General features: G+C 50.4%; 1 protein-coding gene across 1 annotated transcript; it reads left to right on the forward strand.

The window, feature by feature from the left end:
* The first annotated feature begins 510 nt into the window (after positions 1-510).
* Positions 511-3223, forward strand: LOC132322099 (lymphocyte antigen 6E-like). The gene is made up of 3 exons (XM_059836295.1): positions 511-562; positions 2219-2338; positions 3066-3223. Exons 1-3 carry the CDS (start codon positions 511-513, stop codon positions 3221-3223), a joined length of 330 nt encoding a protein of 109 aa, XP_059692278.1.
* The last annotated feature ends 10424 nt before the right edge of the window (positions 3224-13647 follow it).

Below are 13647 nucleotides of genomic sequence, written 5' to 3' on the forward strand. Positions count from 1 at the left end.
CTGTTTATATTGCCAACCATGTCTCCCCTGACTGTAGATATTGGGAGTTCTCCAGGTCTAACCCTGGAAATGCACTTGGCAATAATCCACTCAGATGAAGCCATTAATTTATGCCACTTATTACCATTTTGCTTTGAGTAGCTGCCTTCACTGAACTATCTGGCCACAGATGTGATGATCAGATTGGAGCTAAACAGTACAAAAACCCCACTCAGACATCAGTAGCACTGCTAGCCTGACCATAGATAAATTAAAGTATTAAAAGCAATAAATGGAATGAATTACCTTAGTGCTTTCACTCGTCTCCAGACCCATCAGACCAGCCTGAAGGCAATGCCGAGGTAAGAAAACAACCCACATGCATTCCTAGCCTCTCAAATAATGCATGATCCCTGCCCACTCTTTCAAAATTGTTGTCTTCATCATCGCTTGGTCCAAACGCAGGGAAGATATATATCCTGTCCCCAGGTGAGGCTGCTTTTCCTGGGCTGTGGAGACGACTGAGAGAAGATGAAGGCCTCCCTCCTTGCCGTGCTGGCTTTGATCCTATGCGCAGATCAAGGTGAGGTATTGCGGTTCGCTACTAGACAAAGAATAGTTTCTTGTTTTAAAGTCAGGGAGGCCTTGTAGCCAGGGAAAGAAATCATGGGAGAGGGTGCTCTTAGTTCTTGCAGCTGAAGGACACAGTGAGTTTCTTATCTGTAGTCTCAGCCTGGATGTGCGAAAGTTTTCTTTTCTGCAGGGAAATTTCCCTATAGACTCATGCACTACTGGATTTTTATGAAAGCAAGACAGAAAAAAGGAAGCAGTTGCTACTGTTCTGCCTTTGTTAAGAGACTTTCCAGTGAGTTTGTCTGTTGAGATGACACAAGACTGTGGTTATTTCTAAATCTTGATGAAGAAGTGCTTCAGCCAACGACAGCACAATACATCAGCAACTCTGTGCGCCTACTGCAGTCAGTGATGCTGTTTCTAGCAGCAGCAGTGGGGCAGGGCCAGACCTACAACATCTGGCCTTGTGCAGCTGCCTGCTGAACGCCCTTGATTTCTGCCCATCTCAGAGACCCAAAAAGCTTGCTGATTTCAGAGATTTTGGGGGAAAGTTGGGGAATGAGGGAGAAGTTGGGCTGTGGACTAAATGGGTTAAGCAACCTTATGCTGGGATATTGGGTGTAGACGTATATTTGTATATTTGCCTATTACTTACTTTATAGATTATGCATTTTATTTCACAGATAGATTGCAAATTAAATCAGAGCCCTCTAAAAGTATGTGATCTTATAGATTCCATAGACAAGACGGTTAAGCAGCCAGAGAGAATAAAGGTTATCCTCATTTTGTAAAGAGGAACAGGGTTTGCCAGTGCTTGGAAATCTGCCACATTGTCTGGTGCAGAAAAATAATTTATTGGAATAGTTATTTCTGTCTCATTGTGGCCTAAGAATACCTTTCTGCTATTTAGCTTTGTTCACTTACCAGAATAGCGATTCTGACAATTTTCCAAATGTTAACAAGGCCCGGGGGACAGAGAGATTGTCTTCAGTGCCAAAACGAAGACTGCCCTAATCCGCGTTAGATAACCTAGGCAGTAAAAATGAAGTGTTAGACTGCACGTGTCTTAGAGCTGAATTCACACAGCAAAGAGTTAAAAACCCCTCTCCTCACTTTTTTTTTTAACCCAGGTAATGGATATATGTTTGAGGGCATTGAAGTCCCACCCAAAGACACAGGCGTGGGAGACTGACTTCTTTAGGCTATGGATTCCCAATTAACCTTATTCAACTGCCAATGCTTACTGCCCAATTAGGCTATAGTCTACGATATAGTGTCTCCAGCAACTAGACAAGGGTGACCCCAAGCCTTGGGACATCCCTATAGACTCTTACAGAGGACCCTGTCCTTTCCAGCTCCCTACATCACATCGAACCCAGTAGCCTTGGCTGATCGTGCTCTTATTTTGAGCACGGGGCAGGAAGGGCAGTCTTGCACCATCACTGCGTGTACGCACAGATGTGCGTGCCTGAGTGCATGTGTTGGGTGTAGATGTGCAAGCGTGCGGACGGCAGAGTGGGTTGGCTCTGGGTCTTGCAGCCCCATCACTTTCAGGAGATCCACACCTTGTGCATTCGAGAGTCAATGGAAAGCAGGTGGTAATTTTTGTTGCCGGGACTAGCAGCGTTTTGTCCCCATCTTCCATATCCTCTGTCTCCTCCTGCAGCAAATGCCCTGTATTGCTACACCTGCGACTGGGAACAAAGCAACTGGAGCTGTCTGAAGGCCAAGAAGTGCTCAGACAAGGATGAGTACTGTGTGACCAATGTTGCCTCTGTAGGAATTGGTATGTGCTGGCCATGTATCCTCTGATGGGGACTCAGGAATGGCATGTGGGGTTTTGACTGGATTGGTTATGGTTGTCCTTTGTTGATGGATGGGCTGAGGAGTCATGGGGAAGCACATGCGGGAGGTGGAGCTCTTGGTAGCCCAGCCTGGCACTGCTGAAGTTTGCACGGTTTGAAATCCTCCTCCCCATCACACATTGAGATTGTCCTCTTTAGCCTTTGTTTTATGCCTGCATGGAAAAGACAGGGGACACTGAGAGAAGAGGAAGGACAAAGAGAGGATCCTTCAGCGGGAGAATAAATAAATTTGAACCTTGATTAGACAAGGAGATGAAAAGAAGCAGGTAGCCAGGGTGGATGAGAAGGTCTAGAGAGATATAGAGGGGAATAAAATCATTTCCTTCAAGCAGAGAAGCCTGGAAATGTGCTTTCAATCCAGGCATGAACATTCTCTCATGGATGCTGTAGTACCCCTGAGAAAGCCTTGACATGAGGGTCCATGCTGGGAGATGCCAGATGCCCAGCAGGGATATTGAATACCTTGTGTAGCTGGTCACCGGCAACTACTGGGCTGTGGTGGGATCGCGGTGGGTCTCATTGGCCATGGTGGTCCTTGGGGCTGTGGGGGACAGTGGGACTCATGAGCCCTTCTCCCTTCTGTACAACATCGAGGAGCACTCAACAAACTCTCATTGCTAATACTGTTCTCTCCCTTCTTTGGGCAAGGGTTTTTGTCTTTGTGGAAGAGGATCACCAAGAAGTGCTCCGAGACCTGCCCACACCACAACTTCAGCCTGGGCCTGGCTTCCTACACCTCGTATTGCTGCCAAACCTTCTTGTGCAACCTGAGTGCGTGCCCAGGACCCAGGCTAGCTCGGCAGTGAGATGGCAGGGAGTCCTGTGCCAGTGTCCTTCTTCACCTGCTCAGCGGTGGTGGGAGAAAGGGGCTCCTGAAGGCCTGAAGAGCATGGTGACGTTCCCCCAGGAGGGTATGGACACCAAAGAAGCTGCAGAATAGATAAAGTATTATGGTCACCACCTCCTGCTCTGAGTTGCCTTCCAACCTGTAGCTTCTCACTTGCTTTTCATGTCTGAGCTCTGTCGCCCTGGCAGCTTGACGGAGAAGCGGCCGTGCTATGTCCTGCAGCCTGGGGGAGAGAGATGCTGCTTCTGCATGTCCTGCAAATCTCTAGAGGGGTTTCTCCTGCAATCTTACCTTATCTTGGGTGCAGCTTCTAGACCCAGGGCGGGGAGGGGTGTGGGTGGGCAAAAATAACAACCTCTCTGCACCAACTTGGAAGGGAAACTGTGCAAACTCACAGGGTTGCTGCTGGGGAAGGGAAAAAGGCAGTCCTGTGTATAAAAGCTGGAGCCTGTGATGGGTGCTAACCGCAACGCTCCTCCCTTGCACCCCTCACTCCCTCCGTCCAACCTCTCACTCCCAGCCCCCAGCTAGCGACAATGACATCTCCCTTTGCCCCGTTAACAGTCAGCCACATCAGCCACATACCTCTTCCCTTTGGCTCTGTGGTGCCAGGTTTTTATCAAAACGCTGCTTATCTGCACAGCCTGCACATCTGTGCACATCTGCTTGTCTGCAGTTGTTCTCCCCACCTCCACTTCCAGCAGCTGTCCTTGGTCGTCCCTTTCTTCGTGTTGCCTTGCTTGCTTCTGGCTGTTGTCTGAGCCAAGTGACCTTACCCAGGGCTAGCACTGCCCTGGACCTATCACTTGGCATCGTGTCTTCCAGCAACCCATTCATTTACCCATCCCTCTGACACCCCCCAAAGCAACCACAGAGTAATGAAAAATATTTGCAGCATTTTGGGTCGAGCTGCTGAGGAACAGTGGAGGGGTTTATAAGAGAACAATACAGATTTCAGAGAGGCCAAATATTTCATGTAGATGTTTCCAGAGGCTGCAGAGAAATGAGGGTAAAAGGAAGCTGAAAAAAATGAACTATGATGAGACCTCAGAGATTTTTCATTGCCAGAGGTGCTGCTGAATGCTTCTCCCTTCTCCTAAGCAGCACTTTTTGGAGGAGGTTTGCTATGGCAAAAGCATGGAAATGCTTAAACTTGGGTCAGCCTGGGCTCCCAAATCTGCAAAACATTGCTCAGCCAAGGGATGACGCTCTGCACTGTGCTTCCAACCCAGCCCTGGTAAACAAGAGGGACAAAAGGGGCTTTGAGCCGTGTGGAGCACGTCTGCCTTGGGCTAGTGCCCACAGCCGCTCTGGATGAATGCCGCCTTCTGAAGTGCTGCATAACGGGAGTCTTCAGAGATGTCTGCTCTCTTTTATTAATCGACTTCTACTTTCCTTTACCCCCTCCTTCTCACAGTTACGCCATGCTGCGAGGGCAGATCTCCATGCCGAAGGAGCCACGCTGGGTGATGCACCTCCCTTTACCTCTTCATTAGACCACGATCTCTTTCATACCCTATACAGGAATTTGCATTTTTCGCTCTGAAGCAATCTGAGCCCCCTCCTGTCCCTCAGCCCAAATGCTCAAAAGCTCTAATTTACTCCTCACATAATATTTTCTCATTAAAAAAAGGGACTTGTGTGGTTTTTTTTCCTGTGTGCCAGAATTATTCAGCTCTCTGAAAGCACTGAGGAATCCCAGTTGGACAGACTCTAATAATTAATATTTCATTGTGTTGGATTTACACATCCTGCAGTAGCAGAGACAGAGTCCCCCACAGCCTGCAGGAAAACACAGTTGGGTATTTTTTTGCCGCTTTAAAGCAAAACTGGCTGTTTTTTGCTTGGTTTGGTCTGCCTTTGCTGCAGAAAAACATTCTTGCATCCCATGGCTAATATAAGGGAAAATAAATCATCCTGGGCATATTTGAAGAGCAAAGGGTTATTTCCCTCGCCCAAAAGGCACTGCAGCTCAAGGACATTGAAATCTGCCCTCCTCCTGTGCTGCAAAGCTACCCTGGTGGCAATTGCTCCTCTCCAATACACCCAAGATGTGCAGGGAGGAAGAAGAGGTGGGTGTGATTCCTAACCACTAATTTTGACCAGGAATTAGGGCCAATTGGGACCACAGAGAGATGGCAGTCATTAACACACGGATGAGGCTGTCCAGAAAATTACCCCGAGCTTGTGCCCCTTGCTGTGTCGTTGTGCAAGGCAGCATTCACCCCTTGGGTTTGAAAGGTGCTTGGAGGACCCTAAACAGAAAGGGGTTGCGCACTAGGTGAGAAGGAACTAGTTATTATCAACACTACCGACTGCACTGAGCTTCTCTGACCCCATTCAAAGGTGTGATGGTGATGGGAGAGGTGGGAGAGAGGTGAAGAAGCCCTTCTGCTCTCCCCAGCGCAAGGCAACACTCAGGTCCAACACCCGAGCAGTTCAGGGCACTGCACAATGCAAAAGAGACAGCTCAGCTGGACATGGTCCATGGTGTTGGAGAAGATGCTACAGAGATGGCACGGTGTTATTGCAAGCATTTGGGGAGGGGGTACCCGACCAGCCAGACATGGGGAGAGAGGGCTGTTGCCCCCAAAGGGGCTAACAGACCCTGGTGTGAGGCATGGAGAAAGGTCCATGGAGAAAGAAGTGCACAAGCTAACAGACCCCGGTGTGAGGCATGGAGAAAGGTTCATGGAGAAAGAAGTGCACAAGCATGGCACTTAGAAGAGGCAGCATGAAGCACAGAGTCCTTTCAGTGACTGGAGCTGGCAGGCAAACACAGCATGGGGATGAAGCAACAAAACAATTACAAATGGCATAATAAACGCCTGGTTGCAGATAATAACTAGCAGTTTAAATACCTAAGGGACTCATCGGATAGACGTCATGGGGGAGTTGTGACGTGACGGGTCCAGGCTGTAGGACAGTTGGACTCGCTGTGTGTGGTTGTCACCCTTCCCTTCTGCTGTCAGAGCTACCAGCTTACAGCCTCAAACAGCCAAACCCACACGATAAATTTAGCCCTGCGCCAAGCTGTGCGTGTGGGCAAGGCTGGAGGAGTGCTGGGAGGGAGGCTGGAAGTGGGATGGAGCTGTCAAGCCTCGCAAAAGGGGGAGCAGCCGTGCCCTGGGCAGGGGTCCGCAGGGGTGGGGATGGCAGACGAGGACAGCCAAGGTTTCCTGTGGTCAGTAGCCACCCCATCTGTCCCACGGCCACCCACGCCACCAAGATGAGTATCACACCAGGCAGGAAAACACCAAACCACCTTTCTGAAGCACAGCATCCCCTGATGTGTTGCCTAATTCTCTGCAAGGCTCAGGGCGGGGGGTGAGGTCCGTGTTTCATTTGTGGGGTGGCCAGCATCATCAGGATACCAGTGAGACCTGCTGGGTCACGCAAGTCGGGGAAGAGGGAGAGGGAGGAATCGACCTGGCTGTCCCCAACAGGTACCAGGGTTTGGTGACACCTCACTGCTGGGGGCCTGTGTGGAAATGCTGTGGGAAATTCAGCTCTGGGGGACATTCCAACTCTTTGGGGAAACCAGGAGTTTTTCAAACCAAAGCCAGAAGCTGAAATGACAGCATTTCCTAAGCAATATTTGGGGTTGAGCCGTATTTTTGTTTGTGGTACAGATCAAAAGAGGGGTTTCTTTTAATTTTTATTCCCCTTTTCTTTCTTGACCTTTGACTTCATAAAACATCTTCAGTTTCAACCATCATGAATGGAAATGGCCTTCGGGGACTCACACTGTGGCCTTCACTGACCTATTCTAAATGCTGGATGCCTCAGTCTGTGCCTGCCCCCCAAGTTGCAGAGAGCTGGGTACTTCTGGGGTGACTCCCCCCTTCTAGGACAGGCATTGAAGATGGCACTTGAAGGGCTCAGTGGAGACCCCCAAGTCTTTCCAGAGGCCCAGGGGAAGTGAATCAGAGAGACATACCATTTACATGCCTAAATTAGTTGCTTTGAATCCCAGCCCCAGTGAGAAAAAAAAAAAAAAAAAGGGGGTGGCAAAACTATCAAAAAAACCCTGCCTACAAGGGGAAACTTGATGGAAGTTGGCACATTTCCATAAAACTTTCATGTCTGGTGCACTAATGAATATTCTGAATTATGAGGGGGGAGACACAATAAAAAAAAGGCACTTTCCTGGGAAATGCTGGACGGTTTCCAGCACAGAGAACCAGACTAAGCCCACGAGAGGGAGCTGGTGCCCCTGCGCGGCGCCGGACTGGCTACAAAAGCAATTTCCAGGGGGAAAACCAGCAGCTCTGCGAGGGATGAGATATCTTGGCTGGAAGCAGCCCAGGGAAGGATGGCTGTGGGACCGCGCTGCCGATGCCAGCCGCGCCAAGCTCCGCTCGCTGACGGCGGGCCCTGGCCAGCCTCCAGTGTCTGCTTGCTCCCACGCCGGTGGCAGCCGGGGATGTGCCTTGGTTTGACTGTGCAGGATAATTCTGGTGCATCTAATATCAGCTCCTGGGGCGCCTGTGCTAGAAGAGCATTTGCATCCAAACCGCAAAAGCTGGTACCAAGCCCGGCAAGGTTTCAATCCAGAGCCTGTGGCCATGGGCTGCTTGGAAGTGGGGTGCGACCCTCTGTCCCTCCCTCTCCTATGGCTGCGATGCTCTTGGGAGTCCCCAAAATTTCTGGGTTGATGTTGGGCTGGGCCTGAGCACCATGAAGGGAACCTTATCTTCTCAGCATCTATGAGGTCCTGGGGAGTAAAGAGGGAATCAAATTGGATGGTGCTGCTCCTTTCTGTCCTATCATGGGTGACTCTGTCCCCTCTTTCTGATTCTCCTACACATTCCCTCTCTGCAATGACTCCTTGAACATCTTCCTGCCCCTCTAATACTAAACTCCCGTGATTCCTTCTATTCCTCACATAAATGGTCACAGCCAAAAAACAAGACTAGCACCTGCAACCTGCAATGCATGCAAATAATGGCAATTCCACTTTTTCCTCCTATCTTCAGGTTTTAACCCTGTCTTCAGCCCACTGCCTGATGCCTTCAGCAATTGTTTGAAAGTAGGGAAGGGAAGAAGTCCACAAAGGTCGTTGGGGAGAAGGTGGTCTAGGAGAGACTTCAAACTAAGCTCTGCTACTGCTTCCCCATGTCTGACCTTGGGAGAGTCATTCAGTGTCTCTGATTCATGTGCTTAAGATGGAGATAAGCAAGGGAGGAACAGAAAACGGGCAGATACCGTTAGTTTTATAAAAGGAGGTTTTTGTACTTTCCCTACTTCAGAAAGCACAAACTTAAAGCTTGAGAGGAGAGGAAGGGGTGGAGAAGTGGTGGTAGATTTAGCTTTGCTCAAATACATGGATGTGGCTGACAGCCCTCACTGCTGTCTTCTGCACCCTGGCCTCTGTTGTGGCTGCCACCAAGGGTCTTGCTTGAGCTACCCTGCCTATTACCCTGCACATTGAGGTGCTGGAGCATGTCCAGAGAAGGGCGACGAAGCTGGTGAGGGGTCTGGAGCACAAGTCTGATGAGGAGTGGCTGAGGGAACTGGGGTTGTTCAGTCTGGAGAAGAGGAGGCTGAGGGGAGACCTCATCGCTCTCTGCAATTACTTGAAAGGGGGTTGCAGAGAGGTGGTTGTTGGTCTCTTCTCCCAAGTGACAAGGGATAGGACAAGGGGAAATGGCCTCAAGTTGCGCCAGGGGAGGTTTAGGCTGGATATTGGGGAAAACTTCTTTCCTGAGAGAGTGGTGAAACACTGGAATAAGCTGCCCAGGGAAGTGGTGGAGTCACCATCACTGGAGGTTTTCAAGGAATGTGTGGACGTGGCATTGCGGGACATGGTTTAATGGGCATGGTGGTGTTAGCTGATGGTTGGACTTGATGATCTTACAGGTCTTTTCCAACCTTAGTGATTCTGTGATTCTTTGATTCTGTGTGAGATAACAATGCAGGGCTTCTCACCCTGACCTGGAGGGCTCTTTGGATCTTGGCATTCAGTATCTTGGTGATGTTTCACCCAGCTGGTTCAGGGATGTCCTTACACTGGGACCAGGAAGGGTCAGCCTGCCCACCCACTGCAGATGTCTGTGCACTCAGAGCTTGCCTCTCCCAGGACCCTGCAGCACTGTGCTGCTACAACCTGTGTGAACACTCATCCTCTCCATAATGCAATGCAGAAACCTGCCATGGCAAAGCCCGGGCTGCTCCCACGTCACTCACTCCTCCAGAAATGCTGTTCTTTGACTCACTGTGGTGCCAAGGAGCTTTTGTTAGGAGCTCTGTTAGGAGCTGGGCATGCAAACAGAGCGGAAGGACATCTGTCCCCCACTTCCCCATCACACAGGAGCTTTTACAATGGATGGATGTAGACACAGAGTTGAAGACAAGGGTGTGGGCATTGCTCAGTGCATCGGCCACATGGCCACTGCCTGATTTGTTATCAGCAGGGTGACAGGTCTTGTCATGGGCTGAGGATGCTCAGTAGGTCTGATGGGGTCCAGGACCCCTTGTTCAACCCCGAGGCTTCTGACAGTGCAAATAGTGGAGCTGCAGGGCCAGGACTTGGTCCCTGAGCCCAATGCCAGGACGAGATGCAGAGCCCGTGTCCTCAAAAAGCCTTGAAAGGCAGCAGCGAGGGCTGCACGCTGTCACTGAGCTGCCTCTCCCTTCGGCAGGCAGGCTGCCCTCCTCCCCAGCACTGGCGTGAGCGAGAAGGAGGGCTGAGCACAGCACAGCCCGTGGTACAGCAGACAGGAGAGTGAGGAGGAGGCTTGGGGATTTGCCCCACCCTGAAAAAGCTGGGAGACTGGCTTGTCCGCTCATCATCCAGCTCCTGGCTGGATGTCAGCTGTGGTGAGAAGGGAGGTGGTACTTTACCCCTTCCCCACAGCAGAAAAACCTCCCCAGGCTTCTCTGTGTCTCCTTTCCCCATGCTCAGAGCAGTAAAAAGCTTTTCCTGGGCATGTGGACCTTGCTGCTGGGGTGGATGTATCTGAAGACAGATGCTCTTCCCAAGGTTTGCTGCCTGCTGTGGGGCTGAAGGATTTGGAGCAAGCAAAGCTTGAGGAATTTCTAGGTCTGACCATATTTCATTTCCCAAAATAACCAACATCACCAAGGCACGGTGGCAGAAACCCAGCGCTTTCTCTAAATGTTGTCCTGCTTCCAAACAAAGCGCCAGGAATGGTGCTCAGCATCTCCCAGGCATTACTGAAATGGTCCTGTTTGCATGGCCCCTTCCTCTTATTTTGAGAAAGAGGGAGCTGGGTCAGAGGCTGTCACAGCAGCCTCCCCGCAGATAATCTCACCTCCCACTCCAGACCCTCCACGCTAAATGCTGCACTGCACGCATTGGCATGAGTGTGAAGAAGCAAACGGGTGAAACCGAGCTGCTGAGGCTAAATGCTACATGGGGAGGCTCCATCCAGACAGGTAAACAGCACAGGGCAGGGTCCATCCTCCAGCCCTGAGACCACATGGTATGGTATGCTTGTGGTACCCTTTCCATCCCAAAAACAGGGTGGCCACATCCAAATGGCCCGTTGGCCCTGGGTTGTCTCCTGAGCATGGTCTGGGAGGTGTTTCTTGGCATAGGTGAGTGTTGATGGTGGGCAATTGTGCCAGCCTGTGCCCTGTCCTTGACTTATTTACTGGTGTAGAAATAGGTTCACAGCTCTTTTTTGTTATCATAGCACTTCGTGGGTCTGGCCAGGACCCCACTGCGCTGTACAACTGGCATGAGAAACCCAACGGAAGCAATGCCTGACTCCAGCACGTGCAAGGATTGCTTGCTCAGGATGACATGTTGCATCCTCCCCTTCCTGGCCACCCTTCCCTTGGGAAATGAGATGGGATCAGAGTGGGTGGGCAGGACCCATCCCACCATCAGGACCAGGTGGCAGCGAGGGCACTGGAGATATCATGGCCTGGTTTTGGCTGTGGAAGTGACACCAGAGGCATTGCTTGGTGCGGTGGATAAATGTCAGAGGAGAGGAAAGGAGAGAGACACCCTGTTATGCCTGCTGTGAAAGCAATGTCCAGAGGACAGGGGGTGAGCTTTTGGCGGCAGAACAGGTCTTCTGGTGCTAAGCCCACCCCAGATTTGTTTCTGTTGGCACTTCCTTCATCCCATCTCCCTTTCAGCTTGAGAGAAAATGGGTTTTCCTCCACACAGGGAGGTAGGAGAGAGTGGCTGTGAGCAAAACCAGGGCCTGATGCCAAGCGCTGTGTTTACAGCCCAGAAATGGGAGGGCACATCCTTGGGCTTTGCTTTCAGAGGAAGGAAAGCTTCGTGGCCCTCTTTTCCCATCAGAGATCATGTTTTCTTCACCTCACCCTGCTCCTGCAGCAGTGGTTGGGTTGCAAAGCAAAGCTGGCAGGAGCAGCGACCGCAGCTGGTGCAGGCTGAGGAGCAAAAGCCACCGCTCTCCCATGCCTGTGACTTTGGGCATGCCTCTCCTCACTCAGACTCAATTTTGAGGCTCTGGGAGCCTTTGCTGAAACATTGTAAAGTCCCTTCAAGGCATGGTTGTCTTTTTCCTGACATTTTAACAAGTTGGGAGTGGGTGAAAGCCTGGTACACAGTATGTGCAATCAAGATGGGGCGAGTTGTTCCTACCGTGCCCTTTCCTTGGCAAGCGGGAGGGTGTCTGCAAACCCAGGGAGGCTTTTCCACCTTGGTAGTGCTCCCTGGATCATTGTGGGTGGCTTTTGGTTCCCATGCCCCTCCCAGCCTGTCATCCGTGAGGTTCACAAGACCTTGTTTGCGCTGAGTGGTTGGTGAGCTGGCTTTGGAGGGGCTGCTCTGCCAGTGGATGGGCTCAATCATGGCACATGAGCTGCTCTCGCCATACCCCACGAGGGGTGGGGATGGGGTGAGAGGAGCCAAAGCCCAGCTGCAGTGTGCAGGGATGTTCCTGACGTGGACTGATGCTTTTGCCTCCTTCTGCCCGATCACCAGTGCAAACGCACCCCAGAAAACCATGCCCTGCTTTTCCAAAATAATAATAATTTAAAAAAAAAAACAAACACAGCCTTGAATTTTTGGCTAACCCTCCTGGGAAAATACCCTTCTGCTCGCCCAGCGAGGAATACGATTGCATTCCCAGATATCGTCCTGTTTGTTTCTCTGCCCTGCTGAACACACCCGTTGGGCTGGGATGGTTTCAGACAGGATATTTCCTTGATCTGCAGCTCCTCTGCCTGCCGTGGGATCTCCTCCTCCAGGGACAGCCCTGCTCTCCTTGCCCTCCTCGGCCGCAGTTGCGGAGGTTTCAGCATGGCTATTACCTGAGGTGTGACAAGTTTCTAGACGTAACGAGGGATGGCCCAAGCTCTTGTTCTCACCATGCAACTGGGGTTTTGGTGCCGTATCTGGCTGGGTCAGCAGGAGTGGGTCAGGAGAGAAACCGGAGCATCCTGATCTTCCCACGCATGTGCTGAGTTTTTCCACTCATGATGAGTTTTTCCACTCCCAGTTGGAGTCCACCTGGAAAAAATCAGACCCAGAGCCACTGAAACAAGTTAAGAGTAGTGAGATTGTTTACAGAGCTTATCACAGCTTTTCCACAGACAGAGAAATGCACTTTTCTCATTTTACTCTCAGCTTTCACCTAACCTTGGAAATTTCAGCTATTGGGTTTCAAGACAGAGGATGTCTTCCAGGCCTGAAATATCCATCATGCAACAGATGAGTCAAGAACCTAAAGCAAGTTAAAAAAAAAAAAAAAAAAAAAAAAGAGCAATTTGAAAACCGTGACTGTTTTCTTGCCTTCTGGGGTGGGTTGTGCGTGTCTACCCTACATAATGGGTAGAGATGGAAAATTTTATTTCTTACGGAAGTAAAATGGATGACTAGACTAAGGCTTTCTTGGTGTCACAGTGGAGGTTCTCACAAGGCCAGCTGCTACCACAGCTGTGTCCTAGATGAGTTTCTATCACATATCACTGGCCTGGCAGGTTCAAATGACTGCTCTCTACACCACCATGTAGCTTCAACATCTTAAAGTTTAATTTAAAAAAACCCACAGAACAGAAACAACAACCCCACAGTGATCAGAAAGATAGTTGTGAAGACAAACATGAGAGCTATCACCTACTTTTCTTCCCGGAGAGGCTGGCCAAAATATTCTGTGGCAAAGCTTTTGATTGGCCTTTCATAAGTGTTTGTACTGGCACAGTTCAGATGCCTATCACAGCCCAAGATTTCCGAAGAAAGACCAGAGCCTCCCTTGTCAGGACCAGCGTGAACACGCGGCAGAGGAGATGGTCCCATTTTGGAGCCTGCATGTTGACTCCTTGTGTCATGAAAGAGGATCAGGAGGGCTGGACCTTGGACACTGGGAAATTCCCACTTTCAGTGAAAAAGCAATGACAGTTTTGGGAATTACCAACTGAGCTGTGTTACAAGTGCAA

This window comes from Gavia stellata, chromosome 3 (genome assembly GCF_030936135.1).
Source record: "Gavia stellata isolate bGavSte3 chromosome 3, bGavSte3.hap2, whole genome shotgun sequence".
NCBI lineage: Eukaryota > Metazoa > Chordata > Aves > Gaviiformes > Gaviidae > Gavia > Gavia stellata.